Source organism: Leptonychotes weddellii, chromosome 4, assembly GCF_054177405.1.
Source record: "Leptonychotes weddellii isolate Sample4059 chromosome 4, ASM5417740v2, whole genome shotgun sequence".
In the NCBI taxonomy this organism is placed as follows: domain Eukaryota; kingdom Metazoa; phylum Chordata; class Mammalia; order Carnivora; family Phocidae; genus Leptonychotes; species Leptonychotes weddellii.
This window is the reverse complement of record NC_138372.1, coordinates 56,198,913-56,222,695: the sequence shown is the minus strand read 5'-3', so window position 1 is coordinate 56,222,695 and position 23,783 is coordinate 56,198,913. Positions and strand designations below refer to the sequence as shown.

At 33.2% G+C, this 23,783-nt stretch overlaps 1 protein-coding gene and 1 non-coding gene across 2 annotated transcripts in view; both read left to right on the top strand.

Moving 5' to 3' along the window:
* LRRIQ3 (leucine rich repeats and IQ motif containing 3) overlaps positions 1 to 23,783 on the top strand; it is a 161,392-nt gene that overhangs the window by 1,324 nt on the left and 136,285 nt on the right. The window contains exons 2-3 of the mRNA XM_081817086.1: positions 17,564 to 17,812; positions 20,616 to 20,939. Coding sequence (XP_081673212.1) covers positions 17,564 to 17,812; positions 20,616 to 20,939 — 573 coding nt within the window. The remainder of the gene's footprint in view (positions 1 to 17,563; positions 17,813 to 20,615; positions 20,940 to 23,783) is intronic.
* LOC115943052 (U6 spliceosomal RNA) lies at positions 19,160 to 19,266 on the top strand. The gene has a single exon (XR_004077654.1). It is a non-coding gene; the product is annotated as a U6 spliceosomal RNA (small nuclear RNA).

Below are 23,783 nucleotides of genomic sequence, written 5' to 3'. Positions count from 1 at the left end.
GTGGAGACTTGGCCATGATAGTAACAGTCGGGATGCTGAGAAATTGACTAGATTCTGGACATACTTTTGAAGGCACAGTCAATACAATTTTGCTAATGGTATGACTATGGAATGTTAGAGAATGAGAGAAATCAAGATTGACCCCCTGAAGGATAGAATGGCCATCAATTGAGATGGGAAAGGCTATGGATGGGGAATGTTGGTAGTAGAGAGAGTCCACAATTTTGGTTTTGGACATGTGGAATATATGGATGTATACAGATGTGTGTGTATGCACTACAAATGTAATGGAAGTTTGTGTGTGTGTATGTGTCTGTAGGCATTATACATATGAGTCCAGAGTTCATGAGTGAGGTCTGGGCTAGAGAGATAACTTTAGGAATCCTCAGCATACAGATGGAGTTATTTTTATTTTATTTTATTTTATTTTATTTTTGAAAGTTTTTATTTTAATTCCAGTTGGTTATCATATAGTGTAATATTAGATTCTGGTGTACATAAATGTAGTGATTCAACACTTCGTAGAATACCTGGTGCTCATAACAAGTGCACTCCTTAATCCCCACCACCTATTTAACCCATCCCCCACCCACCTCCCCTCTGGTAACCATCAGTGTGTTCTCTATAGTTAAAAGTCTGTTTCTTGGTTTGCCTCTCTGTTCCTCCCCAACCCCCCCCAATTTGCTCATTTGTTTTGTTTCTTAAATTCTACATATGAGTGAAGTCATATGATAATTGTCATTCTCTGACTGCCTTATTTCGCTTAGCATTATGCTCTAGCTCTATCCACACCATTTCATTCTTTTTTTATGGCTGGGTAATATTCCATTGTGTGTACAAAATCTTCCCCACCCCCTCAGATCTAGGATTAGGATTTGGTTTAGGACCAGAATAATGGTTAGGGTTAGGGTTGGGGTTAGGGACGGTGCAAGTGTATGTGCCTACTATGCTGTGGTTCAGAGACCTCTCCAGAGGGATGACTTTAGGTTTAGAGTTATGGCTAGGGGTTAGATGGGGTTAATTTTAAACTACAAAACTAGATGAGATCCTAGGGGAAGAAAGGTTAATAAAGCTTATAAGCTCAAGAATTGTGCATACTAACAAGGTAAGCAATGAAAAAGTGACCAAATAAAGTTTTGGATAGTGATAAGAACAGTGAAGGGACTAAAACAGAGTGATGTAATAGACTCTATTATATAGAGTATTAAATACAGCATTTCTTGGACCTGGGAAGGATTGCCATAGAAATTGATATTATTTTTTTCTGATATGATTATTCATATAAAATGTGCTGGAAGTAAATATACCACATTATCAGCTATGGTTTTTGTTCTTCCCTCTTTTCTGTTCTTCTCAAATGTTCATTAATATTAATTTTTAAGTAAAAATGAAAAAATATTGAATACTATGTGAGTGGAAGTAAATTTCCTTGGAAGTTGGTTGTAGGGGGTAAAAAAGTCTAGGGATTTAAGTTTATGTTTAATATAATCATTTGCTAAATAGTTATAAGCTACAGTAATAAAATATACCAACACAGCTAAGTAGTAAAATCATTAATTCTGTATAAGTAAAACATGATGGCAATGATGTATTTAATCATGGATTCCACATTTCAAAAGGAACATCAGACAAACTGAACTATAATAAATTTGAAAAATGATATTCTGTAGAGGCATTTGGGCTTTTTTTTCTGTGGGTGGAGAGTAGAGAGTATCTGAAGAAGTTCCATAAAGAAGAGTGAGATAGATTTTTTTTTTTAAGATTTTATTTATTTATTTGAGAGAGAGAGAGAGAATGAGAGACAGAGAGCACATGAGAGGGGGGAGGGTCAGAGGGAGAAGCAGACTCCCTTGCCGAGCAGGGAGCCCGATGCGGGACTCGATCCCGGGACTCCAGGATCATGACCTGAGCCGAAGGCAGTCGCTTAACCAACTGAGCCACCCAGGTGCCCGAGTGAGATAGATTTTTAAAAGAACTTTACAGAGGCATAATTTATATACAATTAACTTAACCTGTTGTAAGTGAACAATTTAATGATTTTTAGTAAGTTTACTGAGTTGTTCAACCACTACCCCAATAAGATGTGTGTGCTTGTTTATAGTTAATGACAGGTTGCTTTTATTACTATGGATATAACCATGACTGTTGTGTGGAAGTTGTAGAGAAGCACATTAAATTTGTTTCCAAACATTTTTTTTTTTCCTTCTTCACAGGAAGACACTGAAGCCAAATGAAGAGGGTCCTAGAGCATGGACTATGATGCTCATGGTGCTAGGGCTCTGATCTTTTCCATTTCTTTTGCTTTCTCTCTCTGTTCAACTACTGTTCCTCCTCCTACTCTTTCTGACATGTAGTGTAAGCAAAAACATCTTTTTATTGTACCCTTCATTTGAATTTGTTTATTCAACTAGCTTGTTCTCAGCTTATTTCTTTAATATTTTTTTTTTCCTTGTTGAAGGAACCCTCACTCTTCTCACCCTTCTGGAGAGCCAAGGACAACTTTTTCCCTCTAACTTCTATTTGATGTCCTCCCTTAGTATTTTTTAAGACTTTATTTTTTAGAGTAGTTTTAGGGTCACAGCAAAATTAGAAGAAAGTACAGAGATTTCCAGAATATCCCCACATATACCCACATATGTATAGCCTACCTCATCAATATCCCCTGCCAAAGTGGTACACTTGTTATGGTTGATGAACCTACATTGACACTTCATAATCACCCAAAGTCCATAGTTTACCTTACATTTCATTCTTGGTGTTGTATATTCAATGAGTTTGGACAAAGTAAGATGACATGTATCACTCGTTAATAATATTGAGAATTTCACTGCCTAAAAATTTTCTGTGTTCTGCCTATTCATTCACCCCATGAACTCTGCAACCACTGATCTTTTTACTATCTCCGTATTTCTGTTTTTTCTATTATGTCATATAGTTAGAATTCTTTTCAGATTGGTCTCTTTGACTTAGTAATATGCATTTAAAGTATACCATGTCTTTTCATAGCTTGATAACCTATTTCTTTTTAGTGGAGTAATAGTCCATTGTCTGAATATGCCACACTTTATCCAGTCACCTACTGAAGGACATCTTGGTTGCTCCCAAATTTTGACAATTATGAGTAAAGTTGTTATGAACATCCATGTGCAGGTTTTTCTGTAGAAATAAGTATTCAGCTCCTTTGGATAAATACCAACAAGTGCAATTACTGGATCTGATGATAAGGTATATTTAGTTTTATAAGATACAGCCAAACCATCTTCCAAACTTGCTGTACTATTTTGCATTCCTACCAGCAACGAATGATAGTTTCTTTTGTTCCTCGTCCTTGCCACAGTTGGTAGTGTCCATGTTCAGGATTTTGGTCATTCTAATAGGTGTGTAATGATACCTGATTGTTGTTTTAATATGCCACCTGTATGTCTTCTTTGGTGAAGTTTCTGTTAAGGTCTTTGGCCCATGTTTTAATCTGGTTGTTCATTTCCATATTGTTCCATAGTTTTAAGTGTTCTTTGTATATTTTGGATAAAAGTCTTTTTTCAGATGTCTTTTGTAAATATTTTCTCCCAGTCTGTGGCTTGTTTTCTCATTCATTTGACATTACTTTTGCAAATTATATGTCTTTAATTTTAATGAAGTATAGGTTATAAAATATTTCTTTCATGGGTTATGATTTTTTTGTTATTATACCTAAGGTCACCTAGATTTTCTTCTAGGAGTTTTAAAGTTTTGTGTTTTAATTTGGATCATTGATCCACTTTGAATTAATTTTTCTGAAGGTGTAAAGTGTATGTCTAGATTCATGTTTTTTTTGTTTGTTTTTGCCTGTGGATGTCCAATTTTTTCAGCACCATTTGTTGAAAGTATTGTATTGTGTTCTTTGTCAAAGATCAGTTGACTATATTTCTATTTATGGACTCTATCCTGTTCCAATGATCTGTCTGTTGTTTTGATAATGCTACACAGTCTTGACAACTATAGCTTTATAGTAAGTCTAAAAGTCTGGTAGTTTCATGCCTCCAACTTTGTTCTTCAATAGTGTGTTAGATATTGTGGGTTTTTTCTTCTTTTATCAACTTTAAAATCAGTTTGTTGATAGTGATAAAATAATTTGCTGAGATTTTGAATGAGATTGCACTGAATTTATAGAGCAAGTTGGGAGGAACTGACATCTTGATATTGAGTCTTCCTATCCAGGCTATCAATGCACATGAAGTCTCTCTCCATTTATTTAGTTCTTTGATTTTGCTCATCAGCGGTTTGTTGTTTTCCTTCTATAGATCTTGTACATATTTTGTTACATTTATACCTAAATATTTCATTTTGGGAGGTGCTAATGTAAACACTATTGTGTTTTTAGCTTGCTCATTGCTGGTATATAGGAAAATGTTTGGCTTTTGTGTATGAACCTTGTGTCTGCAACCTGTTATAATCACTTATTTGTTCCAGGGTTTAGTGGGGGTTTTTTGTTTGTTTTGTTTTTTATTGATTCTTTTGGATTTTCTTTTTTTAAATATTTTATTTATTTATTTGAGGAGAAAGTGAGAGAGAGAATGAGCATGAGTGGGGTGGGGTAGGGACAGAGGAAGAGGGAAAAGCCGACTCTCCCCTGAGTAGGGAGCTGGGCTTTGATACTAGGATCCTGAGATCATGACCTGAGCCTAAGGCAGATGCTTAACCGACTGAGCCACTCAGGTGCCGTCTTTTGGATTTTCTATGTAGATGATCATGCCATCTGTGAACAAACACAGTTTTATTTCCTCCTTCCCAATCTGTATATATTTTTAAATTTCCTTGCCCTGTCTTATTGAAATAGCTAAGACTTTCAGTAGGATGTTAAAAAGCAGTGATGAGCTGGGTCATCCTTGCGTTGGACCTGATCTTAGTGGGGAAGCTTCTAATTTCTTACCATTAAGTGTGATGTTAGCTACAGAATTTTTATAGATACTTTTATCAAGTTGAAGTTCTCTATTCCTAGATTACTGAGAATTTTTGTCATGAATAGAGTTGGATTTGATCAAATGAATTTTCTGTATCTGTTGAAATGATCATGTGATTTTTCTTTTTTTTAGCCTGTTAATGTGATGGATTACACTAATTGGTTTGTGAATGTTGAACCAGACTTGCATACCTGGGAAAAATCCCACTTGGTAGATTCTTTTTATCCATTGTTGGATTCAATTTACTAAATTTTTTTTTCAGGATTTTTGCATCTGTTTTCAGGAGAAACATTTGTCTGTTCTTTTCCTTTCTTGTAATGTCTTTGGCCATAGTGTTAGGATAAAGCTGGCCTCATAGAATGAGTTAGGTTTTGCTTCTATCTTCCGAAAGGGATTGTAGGGAATTGGTATAATTTCTCCTGTAAGTTTTGGTAGCATTCCTCAGTGAACTCATATGGGTCTGGTGCTTTCTATTTTGAAAGGTTATTAGTTATTGACTCAATTTCTTTATAAATATCTGTCTATTCAGATTGTCTATTGGTTCTTGTGTGAATCTTGGCAGATTGTGTCTTTCAAGGAATTCGTCCATTTCCTCTAGGATATCAAACTTTTGTGCATGGAACTGTTCATAGTATTTCTTTATTATATTTCTAAAGTCCATGGGACTGTAGTATTGTCCTCTCTTTAATTTCTGATATTAATAATTTGTGTTCTCTCTTTTTTCTTTGCGTGGCTAGCAGTTTATCAATATTGATCTTTCCAAAGAACCGGCTTTTGGTTTTATGGATTTTCTCTATTGATTTTCTGTTTTCAATTTCATTGATTTCTCCTGTAATTTTTATTATTTCTTTACTTATGCTTACTTTGGATTTGATTTGCTCTTTTTTTTTCTAGTTTCCTAAGGTGGAGGTTTAGATTATTGCTTTTAGATTTTTCTTCTTTTATGATATATGCACTCAATGCTGTAAATTTCCCTCTAAGCACTGCTTTTGCTACATCCCACAAATTTTGATAAGTTGTATTTTTATTTTCACTTAGTTTAAAATATTTTTAAATTTCTCTTGAGATCTTTGGCCCATGTGTTACTTAGAAATGTGTTGTTTAATATCCACATATTTGGGAGTATTCTAGCTATCTTTGTTACTGATGTGTAGTTTAATTCTGTTGTAATCCAGGGCAGACGTTGTATAATTTCTGTTCTTTTAAATCTGTTAAGTTGTATTTTAGGCCCAGAATGTGGCCTATCTTGGTAAATATTTATATGAGCTTTTGATGAATATACATTCAGTGGTTGTTGGATAAAGTAGTCTGTAGATGTCAATTATATCCTGTTGATTAATGGTGTTGTTGTGTTTAACTATGTTCTTACTGATTTTCTGTCTGTTAGATCTGTTCATTTTCTGATAGTGGAGTTGAAGTCTCCAACTGTGATAGTGGATTCATCTGTTTCTTGCAATTCTATCAATTTTGCTTCACTTCCCTTAGGTGCATAAACTTTATCAGTTGGTATGTTTTTTTGGAGAAATGACCCTATTCTTATTATGTAATGCCATTTTTTTTTTTTGACAGGGAAAAAAGAGAAAGAGTGAGCCCAAGTAGGGGGTAGTGGGAGAGGGAGAAGCAGGCTCCCTCATGCACAGGGAGCCTGATGTGGGGCTCCATCCCAGGACCCTGGGATCAGGACCTGAGCTGAAGGCAGATGTTTAACCAACTGAGCCACCAGGTGTCCCTGTTATGCCATTCTTTATCCTGATAACTTCTCTTGCTTTGGACTGCTCTGTTTAAAGTTAATATAGCTACTCCTGCTTTCTTTTGATTGGTGTCTGCATGGTATATCTTTCTCTATCACTTTATATGTCTTTACCTTTAAAGTGGGTTTCTTGTGGACAACATATAATTGGATTTTTTTTTTTTAAAGATTTTTTTATTTATTTGCGAGAGAGAGAATGAGAGACAGAGAGCATGAGAGGGAGGAGGGTCAGAGGGAGAAGCAGACTCCCTGCTGAGCGGGGAGCCCAATGCGGGACTTGATCCTGGGACTCCAGGATCATGACCTGAGCCGAAGGCAGTCGCTTAACCAACTGAGCCAGCCAGGCACCCTGTAGTATCCTTTTCTAATTTTGGTATCAGGATAATGCTTACCACATAATATGAGTTTGGAAATGTTTTCTCCTCTCCTTTTTTAGAAGAGTATAGGAAGGATTGGTATTAATTGTTTGAATATTTGGTAGAATTCACCTCTGTCACTTTACTTTTAATTTACATACGTCTGTACATTTAAAGTACAATTCCCAGACAACATATAGTTGACATGTTTTTTTGATCCACTCTTTGATCCACGATGTCTTTGTGTTGGTGCTTTGACCATTGATGTTTAAAGCAATTATTTCTATAGTTGGATTAATATCTATGATATGTGTTACTGTTTTCTATTCATTGCTCTTGTTTTTGTTCCAATTTTAGCCTTCAACTCTTTTCTGCCTTTTGTGGTTTAATTGAGCATTGTAAATGATTTTTCATTTTCTATCTTATCTCAGCATATTTATTTTCTTTTTTTTTTCATTTTTTTATTAGTTGCCCTTGAGATTGTAATAACTCAGGTCCACTCTCAAATAACATATACTACTTCACGTGTGGTGTAAATATCTTTTAAGAACAAGATATTTCTAATTCCTCCCTCTTGTTCTTACATCATTGCTGCCATTCATTTTATTTATATGCATATATAAATATACATATATATACACAGATAATCAAATACAGTTTTGCCATTAGTATTTGAGCAAACTGTTACCCGTTAGATAAACTAAGAACAGGAAGAATAAAAGCTTTTTATTTTACCTTCGCTTGTTTCTTCCCCACTACTCTTCCTTTCTTTATGTAGATCTGAGTTTCTGAACTATATTATTTTCTTTCTAACAAACTACTTTTAACATTTCTTGCAAGGCAGGTCTATTGGCAACAAATTCCCTCAATTTTTGTTTGTCTGAGAGTCTTTATTTTTAATCCACTTTTTAAAAGACAATTTCACAGGGCATAGATTTTTGTATTAGTAAGTTATTTTTTCTTGACAGTAAATATTTCACTCCATCCTCTCCTTGCTTGAATGATTTCTTAGGAGAAGTTGGATATAATCCTGACTTCTGCTCCTCTGTGGGTAAGGTGTTTCCCCACTGGTGTTTTGTTTTGTTTTGTTGTTTTTTGTTTTTTGCCTTAATCCTGTTTGATGTTTTCTGAGCTTCTTGTATCAGAGGGTTGGTGTCTGACATTAATTTGCAGAAATTCTTCCATCGTTACTATTTTAAATATTTCTTCTTTTTCTATATCACTTTCATCTCATTTTGGTATTTCTATTACGTATATGTTATACTTTTTGTAGTTGTCTCACAGTTCTGGAATATCCTGTTCAGCTTTTCTCAGTGATTTTTTTTTCTCTTTGATTTTTGGTTTTGAAAGTTTCTATTAACATATTCCCAAGCTCAGAGATGCTTTCCTTAGGCATGTCTAGTCTACTAAAGAGGCCATCAAAGGTATTAATAATTTCTGTTACAGTGGTTTGGATCTCTAACATTTCTTTTGATTCTTTTTAAAAATTTTTATCTTTCTTTTTACACTGTCTTTTCTTGTTTGTTGTCTATTTTTTCCTTCAGAGTCCTTAGCATATTAATCATAGTTGTTTTAAATTCTCAGTCTGATAATTCCAACATCCCTGTAGTATCTGAATCTGGTCTTATGCTTGCTGTATGCTGTCTTTTAGTATGCCTTGTAATTTTTTTTTATTGAAAGCCAGACATCATGTAATGGTAAAAAGAACTCCAGTAAAATAGTGTGTGGTGTGGTGGTAGGTGTGGATAGGTCTCAGTTCCTGTGAGGCTGTGCTTCCTAGGCTGTGAATTTCACAAGTATTTCTTGGCCTTCCTACACCTTAGGTGGGACAAGATGGCCTGAGTGGGCTGGAATTGTTTATTTCCTTTCTCCCAAATGGAAGGCTTGATAGAGATATAGTTGGATATTTCCCTACTTCCCTGTCAGTTATGCTCTGGTAAAACCTCAGTTGTTTATTGTGTGTTAAATATATTCTCTTGAGGGCAGGCCTTGTTAAGAAGAACAGGGTGGTCTGTTGTATTTCAGAATTATTCCTTTTCTCTCTGTCAGATGCCTGAGCAGATTTTTCTCCAGTATTCACTCTGAGGACCTGGTAGGGCTCCTGGATGTTTATCTCACAAAAGGATAAGGACTGGAGTTTCTAAATCTGAGTTGTCAATACTTACCTCTAGTTACTTGTCATAGTTTCCTACCCTGGCACTGGTTTCTGCTGGTGAATTTCTGCTCCAGTAACTTATGGATCTTTGTATCCACCTGCTATCCCTCTGATTTTTGATTCAGTGGTTTTCCTTGTACCCTCACTTTTCTGATGAATCTAAGAAGCGTTGCTCATTTTTCATTTTGTTCATCTTTTTATTTATTAGAATGGTGTGACAACTTCTAAACTCCTTATATGCTGGACCAGAAACCAAAAGTGCCTTAATTTATTTTTTGAAGACTACATTCTATCTTGAGTTGTTAATTGAGCTAGATTTATTTTAGTAACACTTATTTATAGTGCTTGTTATGTGCCAGACACTATTCTAAAGTCTTTATGCCAACTCATTTAGTCTTCATAGCAATTATATCTGTTTAGTTCTATTGCGATCCTCATTTTATAGGTGACGAAACTGAGGCATATAAGTTGGATACATAACAACTGAGGGTATATAAGTTGCTTGAGGTCACCAAGCTCAGAACAACTTATATTTGTTTCTTTTTTTCCTAACTACCTTATAAGCTCAAAAAAATAAGTTCAAAAATCAAACTAACTTCCTTTAACCAGTAGAATGTGGTTGAGGTAAAGCTGTGCCAGTTGGGCTTACCCTTCAGAAGGCCTGACAGGTTCTGCTTTTATACTCTTTTGGCTCTGAGTCAACTGTGGAGAAAATCTTGCCATACTACTATGGCAACACACAAATAGACATGTGAGAGAATGACATAGTGAAGGTTGGTGTAGGTGGAGAGAACCTGGGATGGTATGGTGAGAGAGACCCATACATCCTAGCATGCCAGCTGAACCTACCATCAGTGTTCTTGCCAGTGTATCAGAAATGTAAATTAGTCATCTTGGAGGTGTCTGTTTAGAGTAGCCCTACAAGACTGAATCTAGAGTTAATATCACTTGGAAAAGAACTGCCTAGTTGAATCAAGTCAACCTACAGAATCCTGAGAGAAAATAAATGGTAATTGTTTTAAGCCAATAGATTTTGGGGTGCTTTGTTATTCAGCATAAATAAATGAAAAATATACATTTTTTTGTAGGAATTTGGATATTGGTGGTAGAGAATTCAAAGGGAAAGATTTCAAGGACTTAAAAATAGATCTCAATGTAAATGAGAGATACTTTGTAATTTGTACTTATAAGTCTTTTTTCCAGATTTATTGAGATATAATTGACATATAACATTGTATAAGTTTAATGTGTACAGTATGATAAATTGATACACATGTATATTGCAAAATGATAATCACAGTAAGCTTAGTTAACACATCTGTCACCTCATATAATTACTATTTATTTATTATTTTGTTATGAGAATATTTAGGATGTACTACTCTCAACAGCTTTCAAGTACAAAATATACAATATAATATTGCTAACTGTAGTTACCACATTGTATGTTATATCTCTAGAACTTGTTCATCTTATATCTGGAAGTCCGTAATCTTTAACTGATACCTCCCCATTTCCTGTACTCCATTTTGGCCACTCCTGATAACCAACAGTTTACTCTGTTTAAATGAGTTCAACTTTTTTAGATTGCACATTAAGTGAGATCATACAGTATTTGTCTTTCTCTGACTTATTTCACTTACCCTTTAAAATCCATCTATATTATAGAAAATGGCAGGATTTCCTTCTTTCTCGTGGCTGAACATTATTCCATTGTGCATGTATGTATGTACTGTGTAAAATATATCTATAAGTATTACATTTGTTACATTTTTTAACTGTTCATCTGTAAATGGGCACTTATGTTGTTTCCATACCTTGGCTGTTGTAAATAATGCTGTAATGAACATAGGAAGTGCAGATATCTCTTCAAGATAATTATTTCATTTCCTTTGGATATAAACCCAGAAGTGGAATTGCTAGATCATATGGTAGTCCCATTTTTAATTTTTTGAGGAACCTCCATACTATTTTCCATAGGGGCTGTATCAGTTCACATCCTTACCAACAGTGTGCAAGGATTTGTTCCCTCTTCTCCACATCTTCCCCAGTGCTATTTCTTGTCTTTTTGAATAAAGAAATTCTACCAGGTATGGGGTAGTATCTCATTATGGTTTTGTTTGCATTTTCCTGATGATTAGTGATGTTGATCACCTTCTTATATATATGTTGGCATTTATATATCTCTTTTGGAAAAAAAAAATCTGTTCAAGTCCTCTGCCTATTTTAAAATTAGAAGATGATGATAGTGATGATGATGATTATTGCTACTGATTTGTATGAGTTCCGTTTATATTTGAATATCTACCCCTTATTAGATTAATTGCAAATATTTTCTCCCATTCCATAGTTTGCCTCTTCATTCTGTTTATTGTTTCTTTTCTGTGCAGAAGCTTCTTAGTGTGATGTAGCCCTACTTGCTGATTTTTGCTTTTGTTGCCTTTGGTGTCATATCCCACAATCATTGCCAAGACCAATGTCAAGGACCTTCTTCCCTATGTTTTCTTCTAGGAGTTTTATGATTCCCAGTTTTATATTTAAGTCTTTTGATTTAATTTTTGAGTTAATTTTGAGATATTTTTATAAGTGGTGTAAGAGGTCAGATTTAATTATTTTTCCAGTGAATATCCAATTTTCTCAACACCATTTATTGAAGATATTGTCCTTTCCCCATTGCATATTCTTTGTTCCCTTGTTAAATATTAGTTGACCGTATATGGGTAGGTTTATTTCTGGGCTCTCTATTCTTTTAAATTGGTCTGTGTGTCCGTTTTTATGCCAGTACCATACTGTTTTGATTACTGTGGATTTGTAATATGTTTTCAAGTCAGGAAGTGTGAGCCCTCCAGCTTCATTTTCTTTTTCAAGATTGTTTTGCCTAGTTGAGTTTCTTGGGTTGTTGTTGGTATTGTCCCATATGCATTTTAGGATTATTTTTCCTATTTCTTTGAAAAATGCCATTTGAATTTTAGTAAGAATTGCATTGAATCTGTAGATAGCTTAGGATAGAATGGACATTTTAAGAGTATTAACTATTCCTGAACACAGGATCTTTCCATTTGTGTCTTTAATTAATGTCTTCTAGATTTCAGTGTATAGATCTTTTACCTCCTTGATTATATTTATTCCTAAGTACTTTATTCTTTTTGATGCTATTATAAGATGATTGGTTCTTTATTTCTTTTTCAGGTACCTCATTGTTAGTATATATAAAATGAAACTGACTTTTGTATGTTTATTTTGTGCCCTCATCTTTACTGAATTTGTTTATTCTAACAATTTTCATGGAGTCTTGAGGATATTCTATATATAATATCATGTTATCTGCAAACAGAAAATTTACTTCTTCCTTTCTGATTTGGATTCCTATTGTTTCTTTTTCTTAGCTGATCACTCTAGCTAGGATTTCTAGAAAGTCTTATGTTGAATAGGAATGGTGAGAGTGGGTACCTTTGCTTTTTTCCTGATCCTAGAGGAAAAGCTTTCAACCTTCCACCTTTGAATATAATGTTAGCTGTTGACTTACCATATATGGCCTTTGTTATGTTGAATTGTAATCCTTTTATACCCTCTTTGTTTAGAGTTTTCATCATGTAAGGATTTGATTTATCAAATGCTTTTTCTGCATCTATTGAGATGATCCTATGATTTTTGTCTTTCGTACCATTGATAAGATATATTGCACTGATTGATTTGTGTTGTTGAACCATTCTTGCATCCCAGGGATAAATCCCACTTGATCATGGTATATGATTTTTTTTAAATGGGGTTGAATTTGATTTGCTAGATTTTGTTCAGAATTTTTGCATGTATATTCATTAGGGATACTGGCTTGTATTTTTCTTTTCTTTAGTATCCTTATCTGGCTCTGCTATCAGGGTAATGATGGCCTTGTAAAATAATATGGAAGTGTTTTCTCCTGTTCAACTTTTTGGAAGAGTTTGAGAAGGACTGGCATTCATTCTTCTTTAAATGTTTGATAGAATCTGCCAATTAAGCTCTCTGTGGCTGATCTGTTCTTTGTCAGGAGGTTTTTAATTATTGATTCATTCTCCTTACTAGTAATTCGTCTGTTCAGATGTTCTTTTTCTTCATGAATAAGTCTTAGTAGACTGTATGTTTCTAGGAATTTATCCGTTTCTCCTAGGTTGTTCAATTTGTTGGTGTATCATTTTTCATGGTATTCTCATGATTCTTTGTATTTATTTGATATCAGTTACAATGTCTTCTCTTTTATTTCTAACTTTATTTATTTGGGTCCTCTCAAGTTTTTTTTGGTGGTCGTTGTTGTTAAATCTAGCTAAAGGTGGCCAATTTTGTTTATTCATTCAAAACCCAACCCTTAGTTTTGTTGATCTTTTCTTGTTTGCTTTTATTTCATTTATTTTTACTCTGATCTTTTTTATTTCTTTCCTTCTGCTAACTTGGGTATAGTTTGTTGTTTTTTCTCTAGTTCCTAGAGGTAAGAAGTTAGCTTTCTTGAGATTTTTTTAAATGGATGCATTGATCACATAAAATTTCTGGTTATAATTGCTTTTGCTGCATTCTATAAGTGTTGGTATGTTGTGTTTCTATTATCAATTGTTTCCAGTTTTTTTTTTTTTAATTTCACTTTGATTTGTTCTTTGACCTGTTGATTATTCAGGAATAGAAATCTTAATTTTTTTATTCCTCTAAATTTACTGTTTCTCTGAGGAAAGTAAAAAGTAGCCATATTTATTGAAACATGATTCAGTTCTAGGTCTCATGCTAAATTATGAAAACTGCAGAACAAGTGCCCTCACTTCAGGGTGTATGTAATTTAATTGGAAAGACAACAATTAAATTATATAACATATAAACATATAATTTCTAAATTGGCCATGTAGGCATGGTACAGGAATGTAAATGACTAAGAGTTAATTAGACAATGATTTGCTGAAGAGGGTTACACCAAGAGAGAAATAAATATAACATCCTTAATAGCAGAGTTCAGCATAGCAAAGTTCAGCATATTTCATTAACTAAGAATCCATTATTGTTAACTGTTTAGAATTCTAATTATTGAATTAAAAAGTTAATATTTCAGCAATTATATTTTACTTCATCACATAGTTAATTTTATTGTTTTCATGGAGTTCGCATTTAAACATAAAATAATTAGGCAACCTAGATATTTTTAAAATTTTGAAGCCATGAAATTTTAGTTCCCTAATCATTTTGATATTTAATATTGCAGATTTTTTATATGTCTGTAATTGGCATCTTTTTAAATAAAACTAGGAAGTAGTTGTCCAAAATGAATAAAAAGATATTCACTTAAGTACTATCATGAAGATTATCTCCAATTTGGATTTGTGTGACATAATAATTCTCTTCTTCCTCAGACTATAAGTCTTTTTTTTTTTTTAAGATTTTATTTATTTATTTGAGAGAGAGAATGAGATAGAGCGAGCATGAGAGGGAAGAGGGTCAGAGGGAGAAGCAGACTCCCCGCTGAGCAGGGAGCCCGATGCGGGACTCGATCCCAGGACTCCAGGATCATGACCCAAGCCGAAGGCAGTTGCTCAACCAACTGAGCCACCCAGGCGCCCCCTCAGACTACAAGTCTTATCTGCAAGAAAAAGTTTTCAAGTGAGGCAGTAATACTAATCACACTAACTCACTCACTAGGTATTATTAAAAAATTATTTGGAACATATTTAAGCATTTTGAGGAAGAGGGCAATGTTATCTTATGTATCAGTATCAGTTAACTTCACAAAACAGTCTGTGAACTTCACAGAGTAACAAGATTGATTAATTAATAGCTAAAGTTAGAATGCTTAAATAATTGCAGAACCTTTCATTATAATCAGATTATCTATTATGTCTGAGATCAATGAAGGAAATAGAAAAAAATTCTACTTTTGAATAATACCAGTGGTAGATTATTGACATCATGTTCAAGTGACATATGAATCATATTAATACAAAAGAGTTTAAAATAAAAATCTTTCATTGCTTGTGATAAGTTTATAGACAGTAATTATAGTTAGTAACACTATTTAGAATCCGTGAAAATAAATGCTAGGAAGATTATATCTTCTACAAAGAAATAAAGAAATATCAAAATAAACTATTAGAGATGGAATAATCTGTGTGAACAATGAATGCTTGAAAAAATAGTTTATCCATCTATATGTCACTGTCTATACACACACACACACACACACACACACACACGTACCAGTGCATTGACAGAAGATGTAAAGTCAGCTTCAGCTTTATGTGAGGAAATGGGATCTCTCCGCTGTTCCATGTTGATGTGTTTTGTTTGTCCAGAGATTTTGCTATGAGCTATGATCTAAAACACTTTAACTTTAGTTAGTAATAATGTATTAGTTAATAATAATTAGTTAATAATGTATTAAGATTGGATCATTAATTAAACAAATATACAACACTAATGCAAGATTTTAATAGGGGGAACTGACAATGAGGATGTATATGGGATCTCTGTGTACTTTCAATTTTTCATTTCTTTATTCATTCCTCCATCAGTAGATACTTAGGCTGCTTACATGTCTTGGCTATTGTAAATATTGATCTAAATAGCTCTAAAAAATAAAGTCTAGGGGCACCTGGGTGGGTCAGTCATTAAGCGTCTTGAAACATCCTGATTTATGCCTGAGATATGGGCTTTCATAAACCCTGTTATAAACCAGAGTTTGCCTGTATTAGGCCAAAATGGAAAAAATAGGTTTCTCAAAGGAGAGCCTGAGGAAAGACTTAAGGTCTTTTCTAAATAGGAAGTCCAAATGATGGGATACATTTTATACATTGCTTTTCATTTCAGGACCTATAGAGCTTGGTAAGTTTGTAAAGATTCATTCACATCTGTTTATTTCATATGAGGGTTTTTATATTTGGAAGACTGTTTTACTTATAGTTTAGACTAGTTTTTCTCAAGATGACCATGACTTACCCAGGTGCATGCTTAATTACATATTCCTTGGCCCTCAGCCCAGAGACTCTGATAATGTAGATATGATATGGGACCTAGGAATCTGCTTTCTGTTTAATTCCTTAGATGGTACTTAAGAGTTTGAGGATTACAGTTCTAGGCCTTGGGTAGGATATAAAAAGTAGCTAATCTCTTGAAAGAGTATAAGGGTTTATCTGGATTTCCACATTTATTTTTACTTGGATTATGCTGACCTAGTTTACTTCCACATGGGAGAGATTCTTCCAATAGGGAAGATAGTTAATCTTACTAAATGCTTTCAGATAGGCCACTTGAGTTCAGATATTCTCTTCTAAACTATCACTGGGTGACTGTGTTTTGTGAAAGCTAAAAGTACCTACAGTAAGGGAGATTTCAAATATATGAGAAATACTATGTAAAATTATATTAAAGAGCTTGATCCAGAAATTTTACATAAAATTAAATTAATCAAATTTTAAAACTGTTAGAATTCCAGATCTTAATTACCTAGTTGCATTGAACATAGAAATAAATAATGTGATTGCAAATTGTCTTTTTAAGAAATTTGTAACAGTTGAAATCCGGTATTGTGCCTTAATTTCATTTAGCTACATTTTTCAGCCTCTTACACAAATGTTAGCACTATCCTGACTTGGAAGTTTATCATTCAGTGCATTTCTTTATTTAGCAGAATGTTTTAACCAGAATTATTATACAAGGTATAAAAAGTGTAATTTTCTTTGTTTTGGTTTTCTTGCCTAGATGTTTTTCTCTTAACTGTTTCACCAAATTCCATGTTCTCTAAGTACTCTAGGAAAAAGGAAATTTTTTTTTTCCTTTTACTGATTAGTTGATTGGCAAGGGCAATGATAACATTTTTGATTTGTAGTTATATAAATTTCATACTTTCAAAATGCTTTGAATTAGAAGGTTTTATGGGAATTAATTTTTTTGAATTTTTTTTATTTGAGTATAGTTGATATATGATGTTACATTAGTTTCAGGTATACAACTTAGTGATTTAACAGTTTTATACATTATGCTATGTTCACCACATATGTAGCTACTCTGTACCATTACATCACTATTACAATATCATTGACTGTATTCCTTATGCTGTGTCTTTTATACTGTGACTTACTCATTCCATAACTGGAGGCCTGTATCTCCTTCTCCCCTTCACCTACTTTGCCCAACCCCCTGTTGTCTGGCAACTATCAGTTTATTCTCTGATTTATAGGTCTTAATTCTGCTTTTTTTGTTGCTTTATTCTTTTTTAGATTTCACTTACAAATTAGATCGTTTAACTTTTTTACCCATTGTATTCTCACTGGCTATAGCAGATTTTTTGTTTGTTTTCAGATTTATTTTTGGAAGTTGAAAAAACCTTTTCTAAGCTTTTTCCCCTTTTTTCTAGATGTTTCATGGAACAATAACAAAAGAGCTCACCAGTCATGAAGAATGGAGTCACTATAATGAAAACATGATAGAAGATCAAAAAGATTTTGTTTTTGTGAAGTTCAGTGGCCTTCATTTAAAATCTATGGAAAATTTGCAATCCTGTATCTCTCTTAGAGTATGCATCTTCTCAAACAATTTTATTACAGATATTCGTCCACTTCAGAGTTGTATAAAATTAGTCAAACTTGATCTCCATGGAAATCAGGTAAGCAATAGACATTTTAGATATTTGCATATAAATGAAATTAATATTTAAAAACACTTATGTTATGTATCCCAATATACCTCCCAATTTTTATATAAAATATAAACAAAAATTTAAAAATAAATAGAATATATATAAATACAAAATTTAAAATTAAAGGGGTGCCTGGCTGGCTCAGTCGGTGGAGCAAGTGATTCTTGATCTTTGGATCATGAGTTTGATCCCCACATTGGATGTGAAGATTACTTTAAAAATTTTTAAATTTAAACAAAATTTTGAGTTAGAAATATGTAAAAACTGTGTGATTTGGTATATTTTACTTCTTAAATTAATGGTGTGGATTAAAAATGCTCTGGACTTTTAAATTTTTTTAATGACATAACTGACATACAACATACTAAATTCATCTGTACAACATGATTGTGTATATACATATATATATATAGCACATTTTCTTTATTCATTCCTCCATTGGTAGACACTTAGGCTGCTTACATGTCTTAGCTATTGTAAATTATGCTAGAATGAATATGAGGGGTACATATATCTTTTTGAGTCAGTGTTTTCCTTGTCTTCAGATAAATACTGAGAAGTAGAATTGTTGGACCATATGGTAGTTTTATTTTTATTTTTCTGAGGAACCTCCATACTGTTTTCCACAGTGATTGTACCAATTTACATTAACAGTGCATGGGGTTCCCTTTCCTCCACATCCTTGCAAGCACTTGTTATTTCCTGTCCTTTGGACAATGGCCATTCTAGCAGGTGTGACGTGATATCTCATTGTGGTTTTGATTTGTATTTCCCTGTTTGTTTTGATTATTGATAGTGAGCATCTCTTCATGTACCATGTTGGCCATCTGGATGTTTTCTTTAGGAAATGTCTATTCAGATTCACTGCCCATTTTTAATTGGATTTTATTTTGGTATTGGGTTGTATGAGTTCTTTATATATTTTGGATATTATCCCCTTATTACATATATGATTTGCAAATATTTTCTTTCATTCAGTAGCTTGCCTTTTCATTTTTTTTTTTTTTGATGATTTCCTTTGCTGTGCAGAAGCTTCTTAGTTTGATGTATTTTTACCTGATGTATTTTTGCTTTTGTGTTCTTTGCTTTTTGTGTCAAAACCAAAAATCACCACCAAGGCTATTGTGAAGGAGTGTATTGCCTATGTTTTCTTTTAGGAGTTTTATAGTTTCAGGTCTTAGGTTTTAGACTTTAATCCATTTTGAGCTAATTTTTGTGTATGGTGTAAGATAGAGGTCCAGTTTTACGACTTTTTTTTTTTTTACATGTTGCTGTCCAGTTTTCCCAACACCATTTATTGAAGAGACTGCCCTTGTGCTTGCTTTGGCAGCATATATACTAAATATGGAATGATACAGAGAAGATTAGCATGGTTCCTGTGCAAGGATGATATGCAAATTTGTGAAGACACTGCCTTTTCCCCATTGTATATTCTTTTTTTTTCCCCCATTGTATATTCTTGACGCCATCATAAATCAACTGACCATCTATACATGGGTTTATTTCCGGTCTGAGTTCTGTTACATTGATCTTTGTGTCTGTTTTTATGCCAATACCATACTGTTTTGATTACTATAGGTTTGTAATATAGTTTAAAAACCAGGGTGCATGATGCCTCCAGCTTTATTCTCTTTCAGGATTGCTTTGGCTATTTGGGATCTTCTGTGTTTCCATATACATTTTGGGATTCTTTTTTCTATTTCTGTGAAAAATGCCTTTGGAATTTAGAAGGGATTACACTGAATATGTAGATTGTTTTGGGTAATATCATTTTAACATTTATTCTCTCAATCCAGAGCATGGAATATCTTTCCATTTATTTGTCTGTTCCTCTTTCTTTTATCCATGTCTCATAGTTTTCAGTGTGCAGATCTTTCACCTCCTTGGTTAAATTCATTCTAGGTATTTTCTCTTTTTGCTGCAATTTTAAATGGGATTGTGTTCTTAATTTCTCTTATAGCTTATTATTAGTGTATAGAAATGCAGCATATATTTGTATATTGATTTTGTATCCCGCAACTTTACTAATTGATTTATTAGTTGTAAGAATTTTTTGGTGAAGTCTTTAGGATTTTCTGTATATAATATGTCATCTGCAAATGCTGACAGTTTTGTTACTTCCTTTCTGATTTGCATTCCTTTTGTTTCTTTTCCTTGATTAATTACTCTGGCTGGAACTTTTAATATTGTGTTGAGCAAAAGTGGAAAGAGTGGACATCTTTGCCTTGTTCCTGATCTTAGAGGAAAAGCTTTCAATTTTCATCACTGAATATGATGTTAGCTGTGGGCTTGTCATATATGGCCTTTATTATGTTGAGGTACATTCCTTCTGTACCTACTTGTTGAGAGTTTTTATCATGAGTAAATGTTGAATTTTGTCAAATTCCTTTTCTCTGTCTATTGAGATGATCATATGACTTCTATCCTTCATTTTTGTTAATGTGGTGTATCACATTGATACGGCTCCTTAATTCTTTATGTTTAGAAAATTTTAGAATTGGCCTACTACAAAGGAATTTTTGTTGAACAAAGTATATATGTCTATTCATTTAATTATACTAACAATGATAACATAATCTAGATGAACAGTGTATTATGTTTTTACTCCAGTCACTATTGGATAATTAGAGATTCTTTTTTGGCTTATTAATGAGAAATTTGCCATTTTGGAAAATACTGAATTTTAGAAGATGTTGAATGTTTTTCCATTTTCCATGTAACTTATAGAAAATTAATATTTGTATTTAAGATGTTATTAATAATATTTCAGATAAAGAGTCTACCGGATACCAAATTTTGGAGTGGATTGAAGAAACTAAAACTCCTCTATCTTCATGACAATGGGTTTGCAAAATTAAAGAATATATGTATGTTATCTGCCTGTCCAAGTCTCATTGCCCTCACTATGTTCGATTGTCCAGTGAGCCTTAAAAAAGGATATAGACATGTTCTCGTCAACAGTATATGGCCTCTCAAAGCACTGGATCATCATGTGATTTCTGATGAAGAAATAATTCAGAACTGGCATCTTCCTGAAAGATTCAAAGCATATAGCCACCGACTTTTCTTTAATTTCTGCCCTGCTTTGAAAAAGGTAATTGGATTCATTAGAGTTTCATTTCAGATAAACCTAAGTCATATGAACTAATATATACTGTATCATTTATCTAAAATTTCATAAACTAGTGAACACATTAGTAATATCTTATATCTGAGAATTTATAGAAGCTTATATGCCTACTGCATAAAAAATGCTGAGCATAAAAACATCAAATTGTGCAGAAACAAATATATTTTTTGATTTCTATGATGTCTTAATAGCTTTGAGGATGTATAGCTTATATACTATAAAATTCATTCATTTTATATATGTGATTTAATGATTTTAGTAAATTAATGGTGCTGTATAACCATCTCCACATTCCAGTGTTAGAAATTTTCACCATTCCAAAAGTTTCCCTCTTTCCCATATGTAGTTAATCTTGACTCCCAACCTCAGTCTTAGGTACCATTGGTCTGGTTTCCGTTTCTATACATTTGCTTTTCTAAACATTTTATATGAATCAAGTCATACAATACAGTCTTATGCAGCTGCCTTCATTCACTTAGTGTGATGTGTTTGAGGCTCATTTATGTTGTAGCATGTATCAGTAGTTAGTTATTTTGATTGCTGAGTAATTTTCCATTATATGAATATACTACATTTTTTTTATTCATTTGCTTATTATCAGTTTTTGCTATTATGAATAATGCTGTTATGAACAGCTACTTCTTACATGTTTTTGTGTAGACATGTTTTCATTTTTCTTGGGTAGATTCTTGGGAGTGCAATTGCGGGTATGTATGGTAAGTTTATGCTTAATTTTGTAAAAAACTAAATTGCTTTCTAAACAGTAGAAACCAAAAATGCATGAGGGTTTTAGTTTCTGTATGTCCTTTCAAACAGTTAGTATTTTTTTGTATTTTACACTATAGACATTCTAGTAGGTATAAAGTGGTATTTTATTTTGGTTTTAATTTTTATTTCCCTAATGAGTAATGGTGATAAGCATTCTTCATCTGCTTATCAATTATACATATATATTTGTCAAATGTCTGTACAAATTTTTTGCTCATTTTGAAAGTGGGTTGTTTGTCTTATTATTGTGTTGTAAGAGTAGCTATATGGATATAAATCCTTTATCAGATATATGCATTGCAGATATTTTTTTCTCAGCCTCTAGCTCATCTTTTCATTTTCTTGATGTTCTCTTTTAGAGCAGAAAAATTTTGAGTTTTAAGACATCCAGGTTATGAATTTTTTCTTTTATGGATCATGCTTTTGGTGTTGTATCTAAGAAATCTGCCTAATGTCACAAAATTTTTTCTATGTTTTTTCCTAGAAGTTTCATAATTTTGCTGAAATTTAGAGTGTGTTTCATTTTGAATGAATTTTTATGTGTGGTGTGAAGTAAGGGTCTAATTTCATTTTTTTTTGCCTGTAGATATTCAATTACACCAGCCCCATTTGTTGAAAAGATTATTCTTTCCCAGGTGAATTGTCTAGATATCTTTGTCAGAAACCAATTGGCCAAAAAATGTAAGGTTAATTTCTGGATTCTCTATTATATTCCAATGGTCTATATATTTTATCCTTATGCCAGTAGCACCCAGTCTGATTATTGTAGGTGCTTTGTAGTTAAGTTTTGAAATAGGGAAGTGTGAGTCCTCCAACTTTGCTCTTTTTTTCAGTATTGCTTTGGCTATTCAGGGTCCCTTGCATTTACAAATGAATTTTAGGATCAGCTTGTCGATTTCTGCAATGATTCCTGCTGGGTTAGTGATAAAGATTCCATTGAATTTATAAATCAATTTGTGGAGATTGCCATCTTTACAATAGTGAGTATTCTCAATCTTGAATGTGAACTGTCTCTCAATTTATTTAGATATTCTTTAATTCTTTCAACATTGTTTTATAGTTTTCATTGTGCAAGTTTTGCAGTTATTTTGTTAAAATTTAATGCCATCCAGATCAAAATTCCAATGACATTTTTCAAAGTGCTGGAACAAACAATCCTAAAATTTGTATGGAATCAGAAGAGACCCCAGATTGCCAAGGAAATGTTGAAAAAGAAAAACAAAGCTGGGGGCATCACGTTGCCTGATTTCAAGTTTTTTACAAAGTAGTGATCACCAAGACAGCATGGTACTGGCACAAAAACAGACATATAGACCAATGGAACAGAATAGAGAGCCCAGATATGGACACTCAAGTCTATGGTCAAATAATCGTCGACAACGCAGGAAAAAATATGCAATGGAAAAAAAACAGTCTCTTCAATAAATTATGCTGGGAAAATTGGACAGCTATATGCAGAAGAATGAAACTTGACCATTCTCTAACACCATACACAAAGATAAACTCAAAATGGATGAAAGACCTCAATGTGAGACAGGAATCCATCAAAATCCTAGAGGAGAACATAGGCAGTAACCTCTTTGACTTCGGCCACAGCAACTTCTTTCAAGATTCATCTCCAAAGGCTAGTGAAACAAAAGCAAAAATGAACTTTGAGACTTCATCAAGATAAAAAGCTTCTGCACAGCAAAGGAAACAGTCAACAAAACAAAGAGGCAACCCACAAAATGGGGGAAGATTTTTGCAAATGACACTACAAAGGGCTGATATCCAAGATCTATAAAGAACTTCTCAAACTCAACACCCAAAAAACAAATAATCAAGTCAAAAAATGGACAGAAGACATGAACAGACACTTGTCCAAAGAAGACATACAAATAGCTAACAGACACATGAAAAAATGTTCATCATCATTAGCCATCAGGGAAATTCAAATCAAAACCACATTGAGATACCACCTTACACCAGTTAGAATGGCAAAAATTGACAGGGCAAGACAACAAATGTTGGAGAGGTTGTGGAGAAAGGGGAACCCTCTTA